The 27,825-nt window shown below is 37.6% G+C and overlaps 1 protein-coding gene across 3 annotated transcripts in view; it reads right to left on the bottom strand.

Annotated features, from left to right (window-relative positions):
- LOC150097192 (uncharacterized) overlaps window positions 1-27,825 on the bottom strand; it is a 336,086-nt gene that overhangs the window by 82,417 nt on the left and 225,844 nt on the right. For 2 of the 3 annotated variants that reach the window (XM_090406865.1, XM_090406864.1), the window contains exons 10-12: window positions 24,512-24,598; window positions 19,704-19,913; window positions 6,977-7,522 (exon numbers count right to left, since the gene is read on the bottom strand). In XM_090406865.1, the coding sequence (XP_090262991.1) occupies window positions 6,977-7,522; window positions 19,704-19,913; window positions 24,512-24,598 (843 nt within the window). The remainder of the gene's footprint in view (window positions 1-6,976; window positions 7,523-19,703; window positions 19,914-24,511; window positions 24,599-27,825) is intronic. The other variant, XM_090406866.1, reaches the window with a different exon arrangement.

Genomic DNA, 27,825 nt, shown 5'->3' on the forward strand with positions numbered 1-27,825 from the left:
CTCTCACTTTTTTTTGAAGTGTGGCATGGATCATCTTGAAGTTGAGTTCTTTGTCTTTCTGGATCTGTGGGACTGTTCTTTTCTCCAATATATTTATGCATTGGTCACTTTTCATCATACTGTCAACATGCACAAGTGATCCTAGACCATCATGTGTAAAACAATCCCAGAACATCTTTTTTGCTGGGTGTTTAGGAGCATGTTGAAGGTGGGCAGGTGAAGTCTTCTCAGCTGCTGATTTGCAAACATAAGCTATTCCCTCTCCTTGGACAAAGACATGGCTTTCAAAATCGTACCAACCTGGTGCGAACGTTAAGAATGTAAGTGAGTCAATTAGAATGCAAAAGCAGCGGGTGAAAAAATTGATAGTGGCAGCAGGTACAAATGATTTGAAAGGAAACAAAATGGCTATGAGTGAGGATGTGAAGGAATTGCTTGAGGTAGCAAAAGAGAACAGTGAGAGAGTTAGGATGGTGAGTCTGTTGCCACGGTATGACAGTGAAGAGTATAGCCCTCCTTCTATACTCTAATGACTTTATGCATGAATTATGCAGGATGAGTGGTGTGGAATTTGTGGGATAAGTTCGATGGGCAAAAGGATTTAGCCCACCCTTAAAATGGATGGTTTACATTTGAATGGATTTGGTGTACAGAGTCTTGAAAAGGTGTTGTTGAATGTAGTGGAAGTGAATGTGCAGAATCAGGGAAACTAGTTATTAAGGGGGGGGGGGAGTAGACATGCAGACTTTAGGGTGACAGTTGAGTGTGTGAATGAGTGCAATATGCCTAAGCTAGTAGGAAAGACCACGAATAAGAATGGGATAGTTAGTATAAGGCATCAAAATAGGGATGGAACAAATTGGCTTCTGCAATTCATGTATACTAATACCAGGAGTATTAGGAACAAGAAGGAAGAATTTTTGTTCCTTGGTTGGCACTTCCAGATCACAGGTTATTGGCAATAGTGAAACATGGCTGACAGAAGATGACACAGCTAGTGGGATTGAATGTGAGGGGTATGGTGTGTTCAGGAGTGACAGGGAGAATAAAATGGGGGGAGGAGTGTTATTGATGATAGCTGATGAGCTATGCCCAAGGAGAATAGAAGTGGAACTGCAGGATAGAAAAAAGAGCACATTTGAGGCTATTTGGTGTGAGATTGAAACTAGCAGAACAAAATATACAGCTATAGACCAGGTGATGGAATAGATGGTGGAGATAGTATGCATAAGTAAATAGAAGAAATGAGTGGAAGGAGAGTAATTATTATGGGAGTTTTCAACTATGGTAACATTGATTGGAAGAAGGAGAGGACACATGGGAGGAAGGAATTGGATTTTATGCAGTTATTAAGAGATAACTATCTGCGACAGCATGTAATGGAAAATACTAGGGGTCAGAGAGTGCTTGACCTAGTAATTGCATCTGAGAATTTTGCTGTAACGAATATGACCAAGTTGCCACCAATTGGTGAGAGTGATCATAGGATCTTGACTTGGGAGGTGGCTAAAAGGTGTGGAATTCACAATTCAGAAAGGGTATATATGGAATTATCGGGCTGGTAAGTATGACAAGCTTAGGAGTTTGATTGGTTCAAGTGCCATGGCATGTACAACTGCAAGGGCTAGAAGTTGATAGTACATGGGAGGCGGGTTAAGAAGTGTTTGCATGAAGCAATGGCTGACTGTATACCTAGATTCCGAATAATAAATCAAGTAGGGGATAAATGGTTGAATAACACCATTAATTTTCTTTGCAAAAAAAGAAACAACTATGGAGGGAATTTAAGGAGAAAGGTGACCGGAAGGCACATGAACAGTATAAAGCGCAGGCCAGAAGGGTAACGAGTGTGGTAAGAAAAACAAAAAAGGATTATGAAAGAACATTGGCCATGCAGGCTAAAGATAATCCCAAACAGTATTTTCGATATGTTGCAAGTAAAAGAAAAAATGTATATGGCAAAATGATTTTAAAGACTGCCGATGGTAGGAAGGTAACCAAATCAGTTGATATAGTTGAATTACTGAGCGAGCACTTTGCAAAAATATATCATCCAGGTGGTGACATTGCAGAAATGAATGAACCAATAGATTATATGGGAATTGTGGTGAATGAAGTGGAGGTGAGTAGTCTATTGCAAAACCTCAATATCAATACATCTGTGGGATTGGATGGTATACCAGCTTGTGTCATACGTGAAGCGGCTAAAGAATTGTCAGTACCCTTGACCATTTTATTTGAGTCTCGGGTCTGGGTTAGTCCCGAGGGGGCGGAAAGGGGGGAAAATAGTTCCGCTGCATAAAGGAGGTTCCAAGACTGCTGTTGTAAATTATTACCGATCGATTAGCATATCAGGAATTGTTGTCAAGGTCTTGGAGAAATTAGTCAAGAGAAGAATACAGGATTGGATAGATGAAAATGAAATACCATATGGGTGACAACATGGTTTTGTGAAGGGTAGATCATGCCTCAGTAACTTGTTCACGTTTTATAACACAGTGACGGCTGAACTGGATAAGGGTTTACAGTGATCCTACTGGACCTTGCCAAGGCCTTTGACAGGACACCACATGGAACTCTAATCAGTAAACTGGAGCAGATGGGGATGAATATAGGGTTGGTGAGATGGATAGGAGGGAGGTTGATGGAGAGATACCAGAGAGTGGTTTATTCAGGAGTTGAGTCCAAAAGACGGCTTGTGACTAGTGGTGTGCCGCAGGGTTCTATTCTTGGACCACTGCTGTTCATTAATATATATATAGGAAAGGATCTGAGAGGAAGTGTTCACTTGTTTGCTGATGATGCATAGTTGGGTAGAGCAATTGTGGGTGCACAAGATGTCAAAATTTTGCAGGATGATTTGGATAGTTTGGAGAACTGGGCTAAGGAAAATGGATGTCAATTTAATGTGGCAAAGTGTAAGGTTATGCATTTTGGAGTGAAAAGATTAGCAGCAGTATATCACATTGGTGGAACTGTACCCCAGGAGATTGATGAGGCCATGGAATTGGGAGTGTTGGTGGATAGGAAGTTGAAGTTTAGGGGGCACATTGCAAAAGTGGCTAAATCAGCTCATCAAATCACTTGGTTACTGAAAAATACTTTAACAAGCAGAGACAAACAAGTTATTGTTCATCTATATCGAGCCCTGATAAGACCAAATCTGGGCTACTGTGCCCAGATATGGGCGCCAGGGTTTCTTCTTGATGGGGAGGAGGTGGAGAGGATCCAGAGACGAGTGACCAAGATGGTGGCAGGTCTGTGGAATGAACCTTATGAGAACATATTGAAGATTTGTGGGTTGCAAAAAAAAGGTTGATAGGCAGAAAAGGGGTGATATGATTGAGACATTCAAATTACTGAAGGAATACTATAAGATTAATCCAGAAGATATTTTTGAGAATAGGACTGGTGGTGGGAGGACTAGGGGCCATACATGGAAGCTGGGCAAGAATGTGGTTAACAGTGGTGTTAGAGCCAAGTTTTTTACTTGGAGAGTGGTAAATGAGTGGAATAAGCTACCAGAGTCTGTTGTGGGTGCTATGACTGTGAATGAGTTCAAGGTGAGGTATGATAGATACGGTGTGAATGTCGAATAGTTGGGTTTGACATGATGTTAGGGCCTCCCTCGATGAGTCTGTCGACTCCTTGGAGTTGCCCGAAATAATAATAATAATAACTTGAGTCTCAGAACATGGAAGATTCCAAAGGAATGAAAAGGATGTATGGTAAACCCATACATTTTTTCTCAATGGTTTAACTCAAGGATGATGTAAAGGCCAATGTATCCAATTCACCACTATGCCAGAGATTCTGGCATGGTGGTGAAGATTTTTGGAAAAATTGGTCATGTCTCGCATACAGGTTTGACATAGGTTGACAGAAATCTATACTTTACAATGAACAGCATGGGTTTACTAAGAAGGTCATGTTTCACAAATTCTTCACCTCCTATAATAATGTTACCATTGAGTTAAACAAGGGAAATGGATATGCCATGATACTTGCAGATTTTGTTAGGGCTTTTGACAGAATACAGAATGGAATTCTGGTGCATAAATTGAATATCAGATTGAATTATAAAAATATTGGTATGGGTAAGACAATGGCTGACTGACAGATATCAAATAGTGGTTTATGGGTGAGTCAGCAAGATTTAAGGTACCCAGTGGTGTACCACAAGGATCAGTCCTTGGTCCATCATTATTCAATCTATACATTAATGCCATTTGGAAAGTATTTGACAATTGACATGCACGTATTTGCAGATAATGCAAAGATAGGCAGAGTAATCTGCAATGCAGCTGATATGCAGTACATGCAGAATGAAAATGACTGTCAGTTCAGTGTTAGTATATGTAAAGTCATGCACTTTAGTGTAATTAGATATCCAATGTCATATTATACTGGTGCAATCATGCTAGAAGAAATTGATCAGGCTAGAGATCTTGGAGTTTTAGTAGACAAGAAGTTGAAATTCAAGGGCCATATACCATCATTGTCATTAAATTCCTGATATATACCCTTAAAGGGTGTACAGGATATGATAGTACTATATGAAAAATATACCACAGTGCTATCTTGTTGCTGTTTATCACTTTTATAGCTTTGTGAAATCCTGTGAATGTAGTAAGAGAATCTTGCAGACTTGTAGAGGATTTATTTAGATGTATAACATCATCCACATAATACAACTCAGAGGATAATTGCAAATTATCCTCTGAGTTGTTACTGAAATGTTACTGAAATGTTACTGAAATGAGTGGTGTGTTAAAATGGAGAGTATTAAAATGCAGGACTGTAGAATACTGATTATGAAGACAGATTGAGAATTTGTAGACTGCAAACAGGAGAAAGAGAGAGAGATGATATGACTGAGACTTAAAAACTTTTGAAAGAATCAATACAGGATTTCATAAAATGGAATTTTTCATTTTATGGAGGGCGGGGAAAGGATGCAAGGGCATCCTTGGAAGTTGAGAATGATTGCCATCAAGAAGAAGTGGGGGGGGGGGGGGTTGGAATAGATTATCATTGGACGTTGTGTGTGCAAATGGCATGAATGAATTCAACAACAGATGTGACATCTGGTGCAGGTAGCATGAGGCCTCCCTCGATGAAAGAGAGAACTCCAGGGAGTCAGGGACTCATCAAGGGAGACGCTACTATTCACACCAGATTATTCTGCAAGTACTGCATATCAGCAGCACTCCTGATTACCCTAGCCATCTTTGCATTCATCAGCAAATAGCTGCCTGTTGCATGCCAAATTATATCCAGTGTTATTAATGTACAGATTGAATAACAATGGACCAAGGACTTATCCTTGAGGCACACCACTGGTTACCTTGAATCTTGCAGATTCACATCATCTCCCATACACACCTTTTTGAAATCTGTCAGTCAGCCATCCTCTTATACATGCCAATAGCCCATAATCTAATCCTATATTCTCCAATTTATGCAATAGCCTTCCATGCTGTATTCTGTCAAAAGCCTTACCAAAATCCAAAAGTATCATGGTGTATCCATTCCCCTTGTCTAACTCAGTGGTAATATTATTATACAATGTGAGTAAGTTGCTAAAACATGACCTTCCCTTAGTAAACCCATGCTGTTCATTGCAAAGTAAAGAATTTATATCAACCCATTTCTGAATGTGAGAGCTAACCAACTTTTCCAAAATATTCATCACCACTCCTGGAATAGTGATTTGTCGATAGTTGGATATATCCATCTTTGCACCATCCTTGTGTAATGGGATTGCCATACATTTTTTCCACTCTTGTGGAATCTTCCCTGTTCTGACACATGCAAATTATATAGCTTGGTCAAAGGATTAGCAAGATCATGTGAACATTCTGATAATATTATTATTATTACATGACACCTTCAAGTAGTCCAAGGACTCAAAGAAGGAGGGCACCTTACTTCGCTCTGCTACACACATCCAACTGTCTACCCCACTACTTGATTCTCCTACTACATACAGTTACTTTCAATGCCATCTACTGCCCATCATTACCACCCACAATATTATTTGTATGTAAATTGCATGTGTTCTGATGAGAGATCCAACTGTACATGGGATGAAAAACCTGAGTTTCTGGAAGAAAAAACTGTGCCACCTCTGTATGCAATTAGCTAACTCACCTTCAGATGAAAAAGTCCATATAAAGATTCTTCTCATAATGATGAGAATCTAACTCGGGCCTTTTCCCAATCAAAGGGTGCAACATACTGTCATTCTTCCAATTGCACTACAGAGATATACATAATAATAATAATTAGATTTAGTCGTCTTTCATCAAAAATCTAGCATGTGCAGATCTTAGGCATTCTATACATCACATCAGTACTCATCAAAATATAACAAGAATCATGCATATGCAACATTGTTAGTCTATTTAAAATATTTACATTATTGACAATATTCACTTGCTTACTGCAAAACTAAATCAATCAAGTATTGATTTAGTATTTTACTTCACTCTCCTGAAGAAGTACTCTAATGCACATGAAACTTAGAGATTAAAACTTAAAATGTTCAAAATGGCATATAAACTGCATATACTTTCAATTTGCTCAGTTTTTCCAACAATATTATTTCAGTTATAAATACATGGATTTATAGCTGAATTATTCGAGTAAGAATGTAATACATGTTCCACATCAAACATGACATTAAATCCTCAAGATGATTTCCATTCTCTAAAATGCTGACAGTGAAATTGAATGAAGAGAGTCACTGGCTGAGTAACATTACAATATTAAGGTTATAAAAATAATATTATAAAGAAATATCCTCTGAAAAAAAGTAAGTAACCATAATCCATTCCATAGTTTCTAATTAATGCAAATCTTTAATTAAACACTTATTATACATTTTGAAAATCTGTAACACTGGCAACCCTATAAACATGTGGCAAATACAATTAACTAGAGGTACGTTTCAGATAAAGTAATATTTACTTACCTTGTATTTTTTTCTTTCCCAAAATGGTGAATCCATTGCACACATGCTTGAATGATCACTTGCAGTACCATCACTCTGTTGCTCAGCTATATGAGTGCATTCCTCTAAAGTTTCACAAGAGGAGCATTGTCTGCTAATCTGAGTATGTGAATTTGATCGAGATCGAGCCCGCTCCTTCACTAGAGACATGGGTGTCCTGTTTAAAGGAGGAGAGGGTGGTAATGCCCTTGGAGATGATGACCTATCTGCTGTTTCTTCTTCATCAACAATTGAAAAATATTCAGACTGATCATCACTTGAAGATAAGTCTACAAGTTTTTCTGGTTCATTTTGCAATGGGAGGGGACTTAATGGCCAAGGAACTTTATCATCTTCCTTTATTTCTAAGCATGGATTATTATCATCATGGAGTAAATTTTCTCCATTTGACAATTCCTTCTTTGGTATTACATCGCATAGATTAGCTGCATATTTGATTGCTTGAATCCAGTTGTTCCTAATGCCAGCAGTAACAGCAGACAGAACATGTTTCTTATTGTCCCACATCTTAAAAACAGAAAGAAAAAAAAATAATATTAAAGTAAATGCAGTAAAAAAGAGCTTAATAAATAACCAACAAATCACAAATAAATCACTTTTTTTTCATGTTATTATGAATCTGATATTACTATTAGATAGAAAGGTAGCAAAAATTCCTGTCACCCTAGTAATCAACTTGCATTTAACTAACCTGCTTCAGGATGACCAAAACAGGTTACTCCTATATTTATGTTGAGGTTTCTAGCAATTAGAACAGCTTTGATTTTAATAATTATTCGTTATTTACATTCAACGATTCTATATCTATAACAGTGTTGTCCGTACAAGCTAGATACTAACTTAGAGCACCCATCAAAGTAAATCGCAATTACACGTAGTGGAAGCAAGGAATGTAATCAACTATTAACATAATACTATCTTCATCTCTGGTATTAAAATAAAAAAAAAAGAAGCAAGCTCTTATAAGAATATTTTATTGGGGAAAAACACCTTATACACAATCCATTATACACTATATATATAGTAGGATACACACACACACACACACACACACACACACACACACACACACTCATAGCAGGATATACACTTATGTACACTCATAATTGCTATATGAAGGGAAGGCATTTGAATCTTTGTAGATCACAGCAGTGTGGCATAAAATCTTAGAGTCCTATGGAACTGCAGGACACCACCACCACATTGCATACTGAAAGACTGAAGTGGCATGAAAATGATAATGTTTCGAGTTACCATTTGCTCATTTATACTATAGTTTGTGATAAGGTTGGCAGAGTAATCATAAAAACTTTTGTTTGTTCACACTTCAGTAAAATAAAGATGGAAACAATACATGGTTTCTTTGTATTTCACTGACAGTTTATACAACAGTAGCATTGTGTCAAATTAGTGATGGCTGCATCCCAAAGTAAAATTAATAATTCATCATCATCAAATTCCTGCCATGTACCCTCAAGGGGTGTACTATCAGGATATGATAGTACTACATGAAAAATTTACATCAGTACTAACTTCCTATCTACAATTTTTCTCCAAATCAGTCTGTTAATTGTCAAGACTCCAACATTATCAGATCTTATATTTCTATCATCTAAGACACTTTGTACCATATCAATCCACCTATATCTTGGTCTTCCTCTGGGTCGTATTCCTGCCAACCTGGCAGAGAACACTTGTTTTGTTAATCTTTCCTCGCCCATTCTATTTAAGTGACCATACCACCTGAGATTAGCTCTGCTAACGCATTCATGAATGCTGACAATGTCAAGTTCTTTCCTAATATCCTCATTTTTAATGATATTGCCATTGATGCCATCTGTTCATGCCCCTAAACTTTCTCAGGACTCTCATATCTGAAGTCTCTAGTCTTTGGTGAAGTGATTGTCATTCCAGGATTTTAATTTGGATTTCAGTCGGTTCGTTAAGTGTGAGGTCTGTTATATGTATTCCTTCGACTACGTAAATGATTTGTGGATGTTTAGTGCGGATGGAAGAAGGGTGTGTGCGAAATGTGACCTGAACAAGGAATTGATGAATGCGAATATGAAGTTGATGACAGAAAGTGCTAGTACCGATTGTGTCGTGAGTGCACTCGCCATCCTCATTCATCTTTGAAAGAGGATGGCGAGAAAGACAGGCGAAAAAATGTTAAAAAATCAGGAAAAAAGAAAAAGAGCGATTTGACAACCGTAACGGATGTTAAAAGGGACGAAAGTGAGGCGGAAAGAAACGAAATTGAGAGAACGAATGAAAGTAGAAATGGCGTGGTGCAGAAATCGCAAGTAAAAAAAATCGAAAGAATGAATGATAGTGAAAAAAGAATGACTGATGGTGAAAGTTGGACGCATGTTGGAACGAAAGTACTGAACCAAAGAAAGATGAATGACAGTAAAAGTGAGAAGAATTATAGCGAAAGTTGGACGCATGTAAGTCCGAAAGTACGGAAACAAAGAAAGATATGTGAGAGTGAAAGTGAGAAGAATGATAGTGAAAGTTGGACGTATGTTCGACCGAAAGTACGGAAACAAAGAAGGATGAATGAGAGGGAAAGTGAGAAGAGGGGATCGAGAGTTAGAAAGTTAGAAAGATTTAATGATAGAGTGAATGTGTCGCGAGGTTCAGAAGGTGAATTGGATTGGATGAAGCAAGAAATGAAATGGATGCGGAATGAAATTAAGAGAATTCAGGTCAAAACTATTAAAATAAATCATGATGGCATGAAAGAGATAACAAAAGATGAGCGAGTGGCATTGTATGGCGACTCCATTATTAAAGGTGTGCTAGAGGATAAAATGCACAAGGTATGTTTTCCAGGCGGTAAAATGAGTAGAGTGATTGAGGCATTGAATATGAGGTGGGAACGAGCAAAAGAGTTAATTGTATTAATTGGTACGAATGATTTGAGAGAGAACAAAGAGCATGTCAAAATGAATGTCAGGAGACTGCTTGGAAAGATAAAGGAGAATAGTGTGACAGGAAGGGTGGTCAGTGTGTTGCCTAGGTATGATTGTGGTGAAATGAGGCGGAGAGAAAGGATTATGAATGATATTCTGGCTGAAATGTGTGAGGAGATGGGAGTACAGTTTGTTAATGTGTGGAATGAGTTTGAGGGACGAAGTGAGCTGTATGGGAGCGATGGACTGCATTTGAGTGGGTATGGTGTGAGTCGCTTGGAGAGACTGCTGCTGGAAGGTAGAGAAGTGAATAGAGAGAATGAATCAGATCGAGAGGGGAGTGATGTGGAAGAGCAGGAGAGTAAGACAGGAGAGATTGAAGGAGTGGAAATGAATGTGGAAGTGAGTGGTATGAGTATAGAAAATGAGAGAATGGGTGTGCAAGAGGAGCAGGGAAACGGCGAGGCTCAGGGTGGACAGGGATACACAGCGTGAGAAAGGTGGATGCTCCAAGAGGAGGTGAGAGAATGTGTAGGCAGGAAAGTAATGGGATGATCAGGGATCAAAAGGAAACAGATGGAATTGCAAAGGGTTCTAAAATGAAGAAGCAGAAAGGGAAATGGCCCCAGTCCATGGAGAGATCACATCGAGTGAGTGGTATCAGTGGAACTAGCTGTAGATCCAGAAATGAGTTGTTGTGTTTGTATACCAATGCTAGAAGTATAAGAAACAAGTCGGGTGAAATGGTTGCACTAATTGCGTCTGTGCACCCAGAGATTGTCGGAATAAGTGAGACATGGTTAGATGAGGATGACATCCTGACAGGAATAGAGATGGAAAGGTATGATGTGTTTCGTGAGGATAGAAGGGGTAAACAGGGAGGGGGAGTGCTATTGATGATAGAGAAAGAGTTATGTCCATACAAGGTAGAGATGCAAGAGGGAAATGGGGCCAGTGGTTTTGAGGCAGTATGGTGTGAGATAGAGGTGAATAGAATCAAATACTTGGTGGGATGTTGTTATAGACCTGGTAATGTGGATGGTGGTGATAGTGAAATGTATAGTCAAATAAGCCAAGCAAATAAGAAAAGGGTGATCATTATGGGTGATTTTAATTATGGCAATATAGACTGGAATGAAGAGATAGCAACTGGAAGTAAAGAAAATGAGTTTCTTGAGTTTTTGAGGGATAACTACCTCAGACAGTATGTAACAGAGGGCACAAGAGGATTAAGGGTCATCTCAGAGGATTTGGTCATCTCATCGGAGGATGTAATTATCAATGAGGTATCAAATCATCCACCAATTGGTGAAAGTGACCATGAGGTGATTACTTGGGTGGTTGCCAGCAGTGCAAGGACCCCTGTGAAAAAAGGGTATATGTGGAACTACAAGGGGGGTGATTATGAAGAGCTCAGGAGACAGCTTGCAGGTGTAGCATGGAATGAGGAGTTAGCTGGAAAAGATATCAATGCAGCTTGGGGGATTTTCAAAAAATATTTAGTGAATGCAATGTCTAAATGTATACCACGGGTGAGAAGGTTAAATAAGGTAGGTGTGAGATGGATGAATAAAGAGATTAAGCATGCAATACAGAGAAAAAGGGCATTGTGGAGGCAGCATAAGAGAAGTGGAAGTAACCAATTTCATGAGTTCTACAAAGACCAGGCAAGGAGAGTGACTTGGTTGGTGAGAGTAGCTAAAGAGAGGTATGAACAGCAGTTAGCTAATGAAGCTAAAAAGAATCCTAGGGAGTTCTTTCGATATGTAGCCAGCAAAAGAAAGAATGATTATGGAAGGATGACATTGATTGGAGGAAATGGTATAAAGACAGCTGTTGCAGAATGTGTGGTGGAGATACTTAATGAGCAGTTCATAAAGATCTTTCAATCTTGTGAATGTGACTTCATGGAGAGATTAAGAGCAGTTGATGATGGGGAGGAGAGACTGACTGTAAGTGAGCAAGAGGTGTTTGGGGAGTTGAGTAAACTAGATGTAAATAAGGCTGTGGGACTTGATAATATATCACCGCGTATTCTGAAGGAATGTGCCAGAGTGTTGACACCTGCCTTGACATATTTTTTTAATACGAGTCTTGCACTTGGTCAAGTCCCTAAAGAGTGGAAGGAGGGCAAGATTGTGCCACTTCATAAAGGAGGTGATCGAACTCAAGCATCAAACTATAGGCCTATCTGTGTGTCAGGTGTTGTGGTTAAGTTGTTGGAGAAGCTTGTGAGAACTAGGATCCAGAGTTGGGTTGACAACAATGGTATAATCTTTGATGGACAGCATGGATTTGCTAAACGGAGGTCGTGTTTTAGTAATCTACTTACTTATTACAATAAAGTGACTGCATCCTTGGACAGAGGAGAAGGATACACAGTAATATACTTGGATTTTGCAAAAGCTTTTGATAGAGTACCTCATGATAAGTTGACAGTCAAACTAGAGCAGATGGGGTTGGATATTAGATTAGTGCATTGGATTGGAGACTGGCTATCTGATAGGTATCAACAAGTTGTGTATGGGGGTGCAATATCCAGGAAAAGGAAAGTCACTAGTGGAGTGCCTCAGGGATCTGTTTTAGGGCCATTACTATTTAACTTGTATATTAATGATATTGGCGAAGATTTGGATGGAGATATTCAGTTGTTTGCAGATGATGCAAAGTTGGGACGAACCATAAAGAGTAGTGAAGATGTTGTGGCCTTGCAAGAAGACTTGAATAAATTGAGTGATTGGGCAAGCAAATGGGGATGCGGGTTCAATGTTGCAAAATGTAAGGTTTTAAAATTTGGAAAACAAAGATGGGATGCAGAATTTATGCTTGGTGAGAATATATTGTTGGAAGTAGAGGAAATAAGAGATCTGGGAGTGATAGTGGATAAGGATCTAAAATTTAGGGGACACATCGCCAAAATTGTGAAGCCAACACAAAGACTTCTGGGAATGATGAGGAAGACACTGACGTGTAGAAGTAGGGAGATTCTTGTTCCATTGTATAAGGCTTTGATTAGGCCACACATGGACTATTGTGCCCAGATTTGGTCACCTGGTTTTCAGAAGGATGAAGAGATGTTGGAAAGGGTGCAAAGGCGACTGACTAAGGTAGTTTCTGACCTCTGGAATGTCGAGTATGAGGAAAGATTGAAAAGATGTAATTTGCAGAGTCTAGTGGAGAGAAGGAAGAGGGGAGATATGATAGAGACCTACAAGTTGGTAAGGGGTTGTTATAGGATCAATGGTGGAGAAGTTCTACAGAGAATAGTGGGAGATCAGGGGAGAACCAGAGGTCATACCTGGAAACTGTATAAAGAGGGTGTGAGTAGGGGAGTGAGAGGCAGGTTTTTTTCGTGCAGAGTTGTGAATGATTGGAATGCCTTGCCTGAGAGTGTGGTGTCTGCAAGGAGTTTGAATGTGTTTAAGACCCGGTATGATGAGATGTGTGTGAGATAAAAGGACCTCCTAGATGAGTCTTTGACTCCATGAGGTCTTGTTTTAATAATAATAATAATAATAATAAGTTAAAACTGGTTTGAACACTGTCTTGTATATAGCTAATTTAGTGTTCTGACTAATTTCTCTCTTATTCCATATAAATTTATTCAATTGACTTCCTACCCTGTTGTCTATTTCCATATTTAATTGACCATCTTCACTAAAAATCATGTCTAAGTAGCTGAAATATTACGCAGTTGACATTTTCAATCATTCTGCCTATTTTCATTTTCTTTGTCTTTTTATTGCTGACCTTCATACCATATCTATTACAACAGTTATTCAATTTAGTCAGGGACTCTTGCAGACTTGTAGCGGATTTATTCAGAAGTATAACATCATCTGCATAAAGCAAAGAGCTGACATTAATATCTCCAATTTTGATATTATGTTTAATACCACTTTCATTCTTAACGTGATCCATATAGATAATGTACATCCCTGTCTGACACCAGATTGAACATTAAACCATCTTCCTGTAGTTCCTTCAATTCGAACTGCTGACTTACAACTCAAATAAAGACTAAGTATTGCTTGATACAATGCCCCATTGACACCATATAACTGTAGTGTATTGAATAACTTCTCTCTTGGAACCTTGTCATATGCCTTTTCCAGATCGACAAAACTTAAATATAGATCTTTGTTATATTCCCATGATTTCTCGACTATTTGTCGTAAAGTGAAGATCTGATCCTGACAGCCTCTATCTGGCCTCATTCCAGCTTGTTCTTCACCAAGCTTCTCTTCCACACTCCTTCTCAACCGTTTCTCAAGTATACTTGCATATATTTTACCAGGAACACTTAGTAGGGAAATACCTCTGTAATTCTCACATTCCGTTTTATTTCCCTTTTTGTACATGGGTACTATGAGAGGTCTACTCCAATAATCGGGAATTCTTCCCTCTGCACCATGTAGTGCAGCCACTGTAAGACTTTTATACCACTATACTTGATTATTTCTGGTCAAATATCATCTACTCCTACTGCTTTTCCACATTTCAAGCCTTTGATGGCTTTTTCTACTTCAAGTATGGATATGTAATCCTGACTGCATGCCTGGTCAGTGTTTTCTTACCACTGTGCTCTCATCACTGCTTGTTTCATTTAGCAGTTTTTCAAAGTAATTACTCCATACTTCAAGGTTATCTTTTTCTCCCGTTTTCATGTCGCCTTTATCATCTCTAACTACTTTTACAGCACTCTTTCCTCCATTTCTAAGATTCTTCAACAACCTCCAGAATATCTTACCACCTTCTTGATATTTATTTTCTATGTTCTTGCCGAAGTCCTCCCATGACTTTTGTTTAGCTAGTTTTACATAGTGTTTAGCTTTTTCACATTTGTCTCTGTATTCTCTAAGCGAACAAGCTGACTTATGTGCCAGGAACTTTTGATATGCTTTCCTCTTTTCCTTCACCGCCTCTTTAACTTCCTGTTTCCACCATAGAGTTCTGATTTTTCTATCCTTACAGACAACCTCACCACATGCCTCTCTGGCTGAATCAGCCAGAGAGGCATGTGGATTTCTTCAAGGCTTGCCACTGAATCTCCAAGGTTTGGTTGCTGTTCTCAAACTCTTTCATTTTTCTTGAATAACCTTTGTGTATTTTAGTCTACAGTTCACATCTGAGAGCTACTCAACTTTTATTTGCTTTAAAACTTTCTTACATGTTATTCTTTTCAATATGAAATTCAATTTTATCGTGATCAAGACTAAATAGTGATCACTTCCAATTTCAAATCCTCTGTACACTCTGGTGTCCTGCACCAAGATGAAAACATCACTATCAACAGTAACATAGTCAATGAGACTTTTCTTATTCCTTGCCTCTTCTCTCCATGTGAATTTGTGCACATTTTTATGTTGGAACATGATGTTAGTAATAACCAGTCCATGTCCTGAGCAGAAATCCAACAGGAATTTGCCATTATTAGCTTTGCTCTTTTCTTCGAATTTTCCCAAAATATTTTTGTATGTCTGACAATCATTTCCTACTGTGCTATTTAGATCCCCAACAAGGACCAACTTTTCCTTTTTCATTGTGTCAGTTGCTTTCCCTGAAGCATCAAAAAATTCCTCCACTTCTACCTTAGTAGAACCTTCTTTAGGACCATAGGCACAAATCAGTCTCGTTGTCCAGTTCCCCATTCTCATATTTGCCCACATTACTCTACTTGAGACTGACTGCCATTCAAGAAGATTAGCCTCGTATTTAGTGTTGAATACTATGGCTACTCCTTCTTTTCCTCGATTGTCATTGCCTCAATATAACATTTTGTATTTATTGCTCACAAAGATCTCACCAGTTTTTGTCTTTTTTGTTTCAGTCACCCCTATTATGTCGATCTAGTACTTATTTAATTCTTTAGCTAGCTCCATTTCTTTGCCATTCAGGCTTCTTATGTTGATAATACCGATCTTTAACTCTGGTGATGTTGAGTTTGGGTGTGTTTTCAGATTTGTTCCAGTAGCTGACTTTTCGCTGTTCGACCTGGTTCCCTGGCGAAAACAACGGAGGCCTTGTTTAACAGGGCGACCCCCCAGCCGGCATGAACTTTTGTCATGTTGTACCATCATTTTGTATTTTGGTTTAAGCCAATAAGAATACAATTTGGTCGGCTAAATCCCAAATTGCCAGCCCATCCTCGTTCGTTTAGTATCCAGGTAGATACCCAACAGGGTGCACCACGAGAAGATGAGGACTGGACATTAGGTCAGAAGCCCTGGTCGGTTCTCTGCATTCCTTTATAGGCTATGTGGAGGTCTCCTCTCAGTTATATAGCTTTGATTCTTAATTGAGTAAAGTAAAAAATTACACTAACTAATAAATATAATTAAATAAAAAATGGAATATCTTAAAAATATTATCAAAATGACAATATAATTCTGGTACAAATGATTTAGCAGGCAACAAGTGTCATATGCAAGAAGATATAAAAGAGTTGCTAGTGCATGCAAAAAAGAAGAGTGAGAAAGTAGAAATTGTTAGTTTGTTGATACAATATGACAGAGGCGAGCTGAGATGGAGAGTTATAATTATTATTATTTGACACCTCCAGGGAGTCCAAAGACTCATCGAGGGAGAGTGTGCCAACAGCATCGAATGATTGGTTCCCCTTCCAACTACTAACCGTGCTCAAACTTATTTAACTGAGTCATTAGTAGCAGAGGCTCTACCAATCGACCAACCTTTGCTGGCAAAGGTTGGTCGATTGGCTATCTGATACCTATCAAATAGCCAGTCGCTGATCCAATGCCTAATCTAATATCCAACCCCATCTGCTCTAGTTTAACTATCAACTTATGTGGTAATTCTATCAAAAGTCTTTGTGAAATCTAAGTATACTACTGTGTATCCCTCTCTTGTGTTCAAGGAAGCCATCACCTTATTGTAATAAGTGAGTAAATTACTAAAACATGACCTCCTTTAACAAATCCATGCTATCCATCAAAGATAATACCTTTGTTGTCAACCTACTTCTGGATCCTAGTTCTCACCAGCTTCTCCAACAACTTAACCACAACACCACAAAACCTATAACTTGACGCCAGAGTTCTATCACCTCCCTTATGAAGCAGATACAATCTTGCCCTCCTTCCACTCCTTTGGAACTCGACTCAGTGCAAGACTCATATTAAAAGATATGTCAAGGCAGATGTCAATTCCCTGGTACATTCCTTCAGAATATGTGGTGATATATTATTAAGTCCCACAGCCTTATTAACATCAAGTTTGTTTGATTCCCCATACATCTCTTGCTCACTTACAGTCTCTCCTCCCAATCATCAACTACTCTCAATCTCTCCATGACATCACATTCACAAGAATGAAAGACCTTCATGAACTGCTCATTAAGTATCTCCACTATATCTTCCACAGCAGTTCTTCTTATACCATTTTCTCCAATCAATGTCATCCTTCCATAATCGTTTTTTTTTTTTTTTTTTTTTTTTGCTAGCTACATATCAAAATAACTCCCTAGGATTCTTTTTGGCTTCATTAACTAGCTGCTGCTCATGTTTCACTTTTGCTACCCTATCAACCAAGTTGCCCCTCCTTATCTGGTCTTTGCAATCCTCATGGAATTGGTTACCACTTCTCTTATGCTGCCTCCATTATGCCTTTTTTTTTTTCCTGTATCGCATGCTTAATCTCTTCATTCATCCATTTCACACCTACCTTATTTGACCTTCTGACCCTTGGAACACATTTAGACATTGCTTCTACTAGGCAAATCTTGATTCCCCCAAGCTGAACTAATCTCTTTTCCAACTAACTCCTCATTCCATGCTACACATGCAAGCTGTCTTCTGAGCTCTTCATAATCACCAGCTTTGTAGTTTCGCATATACCCTTTTCTCACAGAGGTCCTCACACTGCTGGCAACCACCGAGGTAATCACTTCATGGTCACTCTCACCAACTGGAGGGTGATTTGACACCTCAATTATAATTACATCCTCTGATGAGATGATCAAATTCTAGACCCCCCCAATCCTCGTGTGACCTCTATTACATACTGTCTGAGGTAGTTGTCTCTCAAAACTCAAGAAACTAATTTTCTTTACTTCCAGTTGCTATCTCATCATCCCAGTCTATATTGCCATAGTTAAAATCATCCATAGTAATCACCCTTTTTTTTATTTGCTTGGCTAATTTGATTATACATTTCATAGTCACAACCATCCATATTACCAGGGCTATAACAGCATCTAACCAAGTATTTCATTCTATTCACCTCTATCTCACACCATACTGTCTCAAAACCACTGGCACTATTTTCTTCTTGCATCTCTACTCTGTATGGACATAACGTTTTCTCTATTATCAATAGCATTCCTCCTCCCTTGTCTCACCATGTCTCACTTATTCCAATTCTTGTGTGAACAGGCTCAATTAATGCAATCATTTTGTTTGCCTTGTTTCTTACACTTCTAGCATTCATATATAAACATAACAGCTCATTCCTGGATCTACAGCCAGTTCCACTGATACTACTTATTTGATGCGACTTCTCCATGCTTAACTCGAGCCATTTCTTTTTCTCCTTATTCATCTTAGAACTTCTTCAAATCCAACTGTTTTCCCTTGATCCCAGGTCATCCCCTTTCGTTTTAGTCTACACATACATTCACATCCTCTTGGAGCATCAAACTTTCTCACACTGTGTTCCTCTGGTCCACACTGAGCCTACCCATTTCCCTGTCTATCTTGCACACATGTTCTCTCTATACTCATGCTACTCACTTCTTCATTCATAACAACCTCTTCAATCTCTCTTGTCTTACTCTCCCATTCTTCCACATCACTTGCCACTTGATCAGATTGATTCTCTGCACTCACTTCTCTATGTGCTGGCAGCAGTCTCTCTCTCACAGACTCCCTTCACCCACTTTCCTATAGGTGCTCTGTTTCTGCACTATCTCTTTTCTATAGGTGATTTCATTGCACCTCTACTGCTGAACTGGCCAAATGCTATTCCTCCACTTTCTTCCACCCATGTAAGAACTTGAACAGCCACTGGCCAACACCTACACAGTTCAACTCCAAATATACGAACAAACTTAGCATCATTTTCCTCCATTCCATCCGCCTCTGTTCTTTGGAACAACCCCCATTAAGTCCAAACTCTAACCCTTTAACATATCAATAGATTACTTCTTTCTTAATCATGCACATGTGTGGGATCATAAAGATTATGGCAAAGAAAGTAATGGTATAAGACAAGTATACTGTCTGTAAATTGTGTATGTGTGTGCGTGTATGCACACATAAGTTCTTTGAGCAGTCTGCACGCTATGTAAATGAAAAATAAGATTCCAAGAAGAAACATTCTACTATCCATGAGGCCTATTAACTCTCCTTTAGTTGAAAAGCCACTGAGCCCTTTATAAAAGGCTCATATACTGCAATGGGACAAGAAACCAGGTCTTTCCAAACAGGCATCACTACTATTAACTACACATGTCTAAGTCATAATAATAATAATAAGTTAAAGAAAAAACTTCATAGCAGAATAAGTTATATATAAACAGTATTTTATATTTTATAATAACAAAAGAAATAGTAACTATTAACAAGCAATGATAAACTGAAAAATAATATTCAGACATCTTCAGAATTAAACAGACAGAAAGAGAAATTTATTTTTCATTAAAAGAATAATAATTTATTCTTTTAATGAAAAGAATTTTTTGACATAGTCAAAAAATTATAATTTAATTTGCCGTATATATTCCGTTGAAAAAGAAAAGAATTAACAATACTCACTGTTAAACAGAAAGCAAAATTTCGGTCAGATTCCATTTCCTGTACGCTTATTACTTGTCCTAAATCAAAAACACCATCCAAAATCCCAGAATCTTCTGCAGTAGGATCCCGATAATAAGTAAGAGATGTACTTTTTAAAACAAACCAGTGTTTGTACCATTCTTTGTTTGCATTTTGCCTCATTAGCCAACCTTTTTTGACAAAATAACCCTGGTAAAATACAAGTTATAGAATAAGTACATTTTTAAAAAAGACAAAGCAATTTTGAAAATAGATACCTGTTTAAGAGATACTTGTGCCATGAGAGGTTTCTTTAAATTAACATGAAGAAAACACAAGGAATAGTAATATTATTTATTCAAGGCCATATATTTCAGCCTGAATATCATAGGCCATCATCAATGGTGATAATAGTTAATTACAAAGTAGAATGCAAACAATGGATTGAATTGAAAAAGTAAGAACCACGTGATGTTATACATCAAACAACGTAATGGTATAAAGGAGGAAATATTGCAATAATAATAATTTATTAGTTATTTAAAAAAATCATTGATGTGTGATTAAAAATAAGACTCCCATATTTTAAATTGAAAGAACTGCCTCTCTCTATCTAAGTCTGGACAGTGAAGTAAGACCTCAGTACGTTCTTTAAACAAGCATTCGAATTCATACTGGCATTAATGAAGTAAGTATGTTTCACACTATAGGATGTTGTGATCTGTATCTATTCTATGCTCTGCCAAGTCAAATATTTCAGATTTGCTGGTGCTAATATAAGATTGGTGTTCTTGTATTCTCTTTTCTACAGAGAATCCAGTTTGTCCAAAGTAAGAATGATGACAACAAAGAACCTAGTAGACACCAGAGAGAGAGAGGAAACTGTTCATCTTTTGAAGATGGAAACCATGCTGATAATTTATTGATAGGAAGAAAAGTGGTAACCACTAAATTGTATTTCTGAAGAATTCTGGAAATGGGTTCTGAGATGCCAGAAATGTATGAGATTGGAACTTGACGTACTGTTTATTTGTTATTTCAGCTAGGATTATAGGAATTAAAAAGCTGTTGCATGGTCTTTTGAGAAGCCATTGAGTTTCATATATCATTCGATGTTAAGAATTCCTGCTGTAACAGTTGAGGTGAACAAATGGTATGAGCATGTTGCATTAAGTTTTTATAATTCCAATCTTCTGTGACAGATGATGAGCTGATTGCCATTGTGAAATTAGGCTTTTGATAAATGGAAGATATTCAACTCCTCCGTCCACCATCAGGTGGGTGGAGGAGAAGAGGATGTCTATCCTTCATAAAAATACTGTGCCCTTTATATTCAAGTACCAGTTAGTATATCTGATAGCTAGGTCTCACTAATGCCTACAATCTGAGGTCCCAACATATTGACTATGGCAAAAAACTCTACTTCTTTGTTTTCGATATTCTTAGCTTCTGTGTATAGACATAATAATCTACCTGCATGTTCTTTTGTATACTCTTCTCTGCAGTCTTCATGACACAGTTGGACAACTTACAGATCTCTATTCTTTTCTAGTGCCTTATACATGTAGTCGTCTTTGCACGCATTTGATGTGTACGAACCTGATGAACATAAAGTCGACATCGTTCTCTCCTCGTATGGGCATTATGGACATTATTATGGAAATGATTTCATTTCCATGATAATGCCCATTCCAATAATTAGCATAATTATAACATTGTAGCTCTTACACTCATATTCTCACCATTCCTCCCATTTCTGAATTATTTCAGAGTTAAAAATAAAATAATCAGTTAATGCCTTTTATTCCTGTATAAGGAAGTAGGTGAGCCATTTTAGCTTTGACTGTTTAGAGACTGAGCAGTTCAGTCCCCACCAGTAATCAATCAGAGATAGCTTGCCCAAGACTATCACTAATTATACATGCTGCCAAGTGAAGAGAGGTGAATTACAAGTGCTGCCATCTCACGGTTCCTAATCCTAACAGTAAATTTAATGTCTGCAAAATAGTCTGGGTTCTACAGGCAATTTTGTTCAGGTTATGGAGCAAAAAATCTGCTTGCCTGTGCCAGACATTAACTAACTCAGGAAATGGTAAAAAAAAAAAAAAAAAAAAAAAAAAAAAGGCTTAGCAAAAGTTCCTCTAGTCAGTGACTAGAATTGAACTTATGATCTTTATTTGGTGATCTAGTACCATGGACAGCACACACCACTTCTACTGAGCCTACACAAGTGCAATGAGTCAATGATACTTACTATACCTTGTACTTACATGACAAGCCTTTAGTATTACATATACAGTAGTATCTCACTAATCCGAACTAATAAAAACTGTGTTCGTTTGGAGTAGTGAAATTTCCCCCCAGACAAAAATAACTAGTGTTTAAGACAAAAATAATCAGAATCTAATGGTACATCAATTTAATTCTGTAAATAAATGAAATAACTGATAGGAAAAAAGCTACTGTACTGTAATGCAACTTAAAAAAATAATACAGTACACAAGTTTATTTTAGTAAAAAATTTAGTTTGTATGTACCTGTATTGTTGAGGATTCTGATTTAATAAAATTGCTTAGTTCAGTACATAACTTATTTTGTGTAAAAAAAATATCACTTTCTTGTACACAACACAAAAAAGTTTTTTTTTTTTTTTATTTATTTATTTGTAAAAAAAGTCATTGCTTTTCTTTTGCTTCTTAGAAGCAAAAAACTTTTTTCGAATGCTTCTTCTCAGAGCTGCATCACCAATAAAATTTTGCGGAATGGTGTATCATTCTGCTTAGCCCATTCTACACACATCAAAACTGTCAACTGCCTCTTCACGTTTTACTTCAAGTTCTTTATCATCATCTAATTCATTCTGTAGCGACATATTTTTAATTTCAGCATCTGATTTGATTTCAAATTCACTTTCGGTTCTACCTGTAATCCATTCCATAACATCTATTTGAAAAATTTCAACATCTAGATTTATATTTTTAACCAAATTATGCACGTTTTGAATTTCCTCTTTTTTGTGTATCCCCGTAGTTATCTTGGTAAATTCTAGAAGGCCACAGTTTTTTCCATGATGCTCAAATTGCTTCAGGTTTGACGGCTTCCCAAGCAGCAACAACTGAGAATGCTACATCCTTCAAATTTATATTTTTTATTGATGTGGTAACGTCATAATTTTGGGAAATTACATTTAAAAGCAGGTCTTTAATATTTTAATTTAATGGATTGTATTATGGTTCTGATCCATTGGTTGCAACGATGGAGTACAGTTTGGAGGCAAAAACACAGCTGTAAAATTTCCATCCTCACTAATCAATTCATCTGCTAGAGGATGTCCAGGTCAGTTATCCAATAATAAAAGTGCTTTCTGTTCTAAATTCTGGGATTTTAAATAAGTTTTAACAGACAGTACGAAATCATAGTGAAACTAGTTTGAAAAAAGCTTGACATTCATCCATCCTTTACGTTCACTTTGGTACAAAACAGGAAGGCAGCAGTTCATAAATGGTCTTGGGGTTTTTGATTTTTCAGTCATAAGTAACTATGCTTTTCTGAGGTGTTTGCACAAAGCTGTAAGCTCTTGAAACAAAAAGATCCTTCAGTCACTTGCTCAAAGAGTTAACAAAAATGGCATCTCTGTAGGAGAAAGCAGTTTGTGTTATTGAATTTGCAAAGTAAATTTGTAATTCTGTAATTACAGTTCAATGTAAATTCCACACTCAATTGAAGAATAAACCTCCTCATCATAAACAGATTTACTCATAGTATAAAAAATTTCAAGAAGAGGGATGCATCTGTAAAGGAAAAAGTCTTGTCATCCATATGTTTCCAAAGTTAATGTTGAAAGAATTCAAAAGCAGTCATATGCAGCCCAAGAAAATTCATAAGCCACACAAGCAAGGAATTAGGAATTCCTCAAATAATGGTATGGTGTGTTCTCAAGAAACAACTGCATATGAAAGGCTGTAAGTTGCAGTTAATGCAGGCACTATACCCCAGGGACAAAAAAGGAAACTTTTGCATAAAATGTTTATGCAAAATGACATGGAGGATGCATTTTTCACAGCACAACTCATTTTTTTTTTGATGAATCAACTTTTCGCTTAAGTGGTGAAGTGAATTGTCATAACGTGAGAATATGGGGGGGGGTCACTGAACATGAAAGAAACTCACCAAAAGTAAATATGTTTTGAGCAATTTCTCTCAGGAAAATTTATAGGCCTTTTTTTCTTTGTCAAGGCAACAATAACTGGGATGTCATACCTCATTATGTTACAAATCTAGTTGTTCCCTCAACTAAAGATGACGGACTTAATTTTCATGCAAGATGGGACACTGCCTCACTTTCACCATAATGTCTGTAATTATCTCAATGCAACTCTTTCTAACTGTTGGTCAAAGTGGGACAGATGATCATATGATTTGCAAGTGGCCACTCACGCCCCAGACTTTTATCTTTGGGGATTCTTTAAAGATATCATTTATGTGCCACTCCCTATCCACCACATAGCAAGAACTTTGGCACTGAATTGTAGCAGCAGTGAATTCAATAACTGTTGATCAGTTACAAAAAGTCTGGCAAGAAATGGACTATTGTTTTGATGTTTCATATAACAAGTGTAATACGACACAGAATGCTGTATTACAGTGCCTGAATATCTGACAGTACTCCTGTCAGGTGACGTATAACTCATGTTCATATTGCTGGAAATAAAGAATTCATAAGCAATTACAGTTTGCTCCTTCATTTTGAATAACCTTATATATATATATATATTAAACTTCCCATTACCCGACACTGTCACATTTACCTGATGGTTCACATCTCCTTTTGATTCCATGCCAGTACTAGCATTCAAAGATGTATTTTCTTGCCCATAGCTATCAGTTACTAGAGCCTAGAGAAGATGAAATTTCAGAAAAAAAGAAATGAAATATGAAGAAGGGACCCAATATTCAATCAGAAATTAGCATAATGATAAAAAGTTAATTATTAAAGCTAAAAGTACTAATGTATAGAAAACCAATATTTAGTCAAATGCTCTTTTGTGATGGATACAGTAAGACTGATGAAAAATCGATATTATATAGGGGAAGTAATTTGGGTCAGGTGGTTGGAATTATGGCTGAAACAATTAAGGCTATGAGACCAACATATCATGCCTGTTAATTACATGTGTTATTGCTAGTCTTGTTTTTTAAGATGAAAAACTTGGTTTCCAAAAAAGAAAACTCTGCCACATTATTACGAGACTAGCTAACTCACCTTAAGTTTCAAAGCATTAATAAAGATCCATACATCCTAGATGGAATTCAAACCTCAATTTTTCCAACTTTCCAATTGAAGGGTAAATTGTGTTGTCCTCAGATTGGCTGATTAGTGGTGTGTGTGAGAGAGAGAGGGGTAGGTAGGTCTTATTTGACTTATTTCCTAAGGCAAACAAGTCTTAAAAGGCAGTGATTCCTGAACCAAGTTTAATGCAATTATATAGAAATTTCCTTAGGAAATCATCTATAAATTAAGATAAATTTATAAAAATTTGTATGATATTCATATAATATCATATAAACAGAACTCCCTCATTGAATAAGAGAAACATCAATCATCTATCTTTTCTCACAAGTGAAATCTGGACCACACATGTAGTTCATTATTATTATTATTATTATTTGACACCTCCAGGGAGTGCAAGGACTCATTGAGGGAGGGTACATACTCTACAACTCTGTCTCTACCACTCATTCCACCAACTACAACTAACCACAACAACACTAACGCCATCTACCGCCCACCACCACCACTAGTATTTCTACAATCACAAACATCCATGTCCACGGCGGGATTCGGACCCGCAGCATTTGGCTGGAGAGCGGATATGCTAACCATTCGGCCAGCCAGGCTGAGTGGTTAGCATATTATCGTTCATCAAGCTACATTCAGTAAAATCTAGATAAGTCAGCATATACTATAGAATATAAATTGAAATGATGAATCAATCTTTTGATTGCTATCATAATTAAAAGATCTACACATTAAATGATTAATATAATCATAATTAAAATTATCTACACATAGTAGATAATTAAAATTATCTACATAAAGTGCCACATAATAAGCTGATATTTAAGTTGCAGCACATGGGTTTAAATGTCGGGTTAGTCATATAGATTCAGGATTAGCTGTCTGATAGGTCAGAGAGTGGTGTATGGTGGGACAATGTCAAGGAAGCAGAAGGTTACAATATCCTAAAACAACTGAATATCCCTTACAATCCATTGTTAATGGATTGCAAGGGATATTCAGTTGTTTGCAGATGATGTGAGGCTGGGAGGGGGTTATTAGTGATGGTGCAGATGTGGCAGCCCACAAAGAGGATTTGAACAAACTGGACAGATAGGCAAATGAATGGGGATGTTGGTTTAATGCAGCAAAATATAAAGTCTTAAAGTTTGGGATCCATTAATGGGAAGATGCATACTTGATTGGAGGAGGTACACTGGAGGAAGTAGGAGAGATGAGATCCGGGGGAATGGGAGGATGCATACTCGATTGGTGATTGGAGGAGGTAGGGGAGACAAGAGATCTGGGGGTGATGATTGATAGAAAACTGAAATTCAGGGAGCATATTGCAAAGGTGGTGAAGGTAACCCAGAGGACTGCTGCAATACTATTATTATTACGGGCAACTCCAAGGAGTACTTAGACTTATCACGGGAGGCCCTAAACATCATGTCCATCACAACTATTCAATATTCACACAGTATCTATCATACTTTGCCTTGAACTCATTCACTGTCAAAGCACCCACAACAGACTCTGGCAGCTTATTCCACTCATTTACCACTCTAAAACTAAAGAACCCAGCTCTAACACCCCTGCTAACCACACTCTTGCCCAGCTTCCATAGGTGTCCCCTGGTTCTCCCACCACCAGTCCTGCAGATTTCCAAACTCTACAGATTTCCAAATTGAACCCCCTTTGCCTCACACAACTCAGCAATCTTACTATTCATTATCTCTGCTTTCCTTCTGAATTTACTGTTGTCATATCTGGACAACATGCCTACGATTTTCCCAACAACACTATTCTTTACCTGCTGCAACAACTTCCTTGTTCTCCCCAACCAAGTCATTTGTACCCATGACTACCACTGATTTTGATTTCCAATCTTTCCTCTTCTTGAATACATCAGTTATTTGCTTCATAGTTCCACCAGTAAAGAATGTTTGAAGCACTTTATTAGTAATCACACCTCTAATGAGCGAGTCACCATACAGTGATATATGACTATACTTTGACTCTTCTTCATGATACTAACTTCCTTCTTCTCATTATCATCAGCTTTTTTTATTATCAATCTCTTTTTAGATGTTTAATCTCCTCATCCAGATGTTTCATTTAGCTTTTCATTTTCAATAACTCCTGCCTAAGCTCTTCTACTATAGTCCCAATTCATCATCATCATTGTTATTAAGAGAAACCTCCAGGAAATTAGGGCCTCAAGAACAAGTATGATAGCTGGTGCATGTAGAGGGTGGCCACACTCTACATGCACCAGTTATCATACTTGTTCTTGAATTCATTCACACTACTTGCACACACAACATCCAACGGCAATCCATTCCAATCACGTACCATTCTATGAGAGAAAAATCTAGATCTCCCCCCCCCCCCCCATTCTTAGCAGCATTCATTCTCAGCTTCCAAGGATGCCCTCTTGTCCTTTTCCTGGGCTCCATAAAATGAAAAATTCCATCAACTGAAATCCTGTTTGACCCTTTTGGAAGTTTGTAAGTCTCAATCATATCACCCTTCTTTCTCCTGATTGCTAGTGTCTGCAATTCTCAATTTGTCTTCATAATCAGTATTCTACAATCCTGATATCATTTTTAACACTTTTCTTTGCACCCACTTTCTCTCTCCCCCCCCCCCCCCACCACTGTATCAAAATCACAAAAGAAACCAGCAAACCAGATCTGCACACAATAGTCCAAGTGAGATCTTATCAAGAACTTGTAAAGAGGCAAAATGACATCTTTATCTTTACATGTCATAGTTTGTTTCAGCATTACAAATACAACTGGAAAGACAATTGCAATTTCCTATCTACTAACACTCCAAGAT

Source organism: Typopeltis vanoorti, chromosome 17 (assembly GCF_054136105.1).
Source record: "Typopeltis vanoorti isolate ZY-2024b chromosome 17, IOZ_Tvanoo_1.0, whole genome shotgun sequence".
NCBI classification, from domain to species: domain Eukaryota; kingdom Metazoa; phylum Arthropoda; class Arachnida; order Uropygi; family Thelyphonidae; genus Typopeltis; species Typopeltis vanoorti.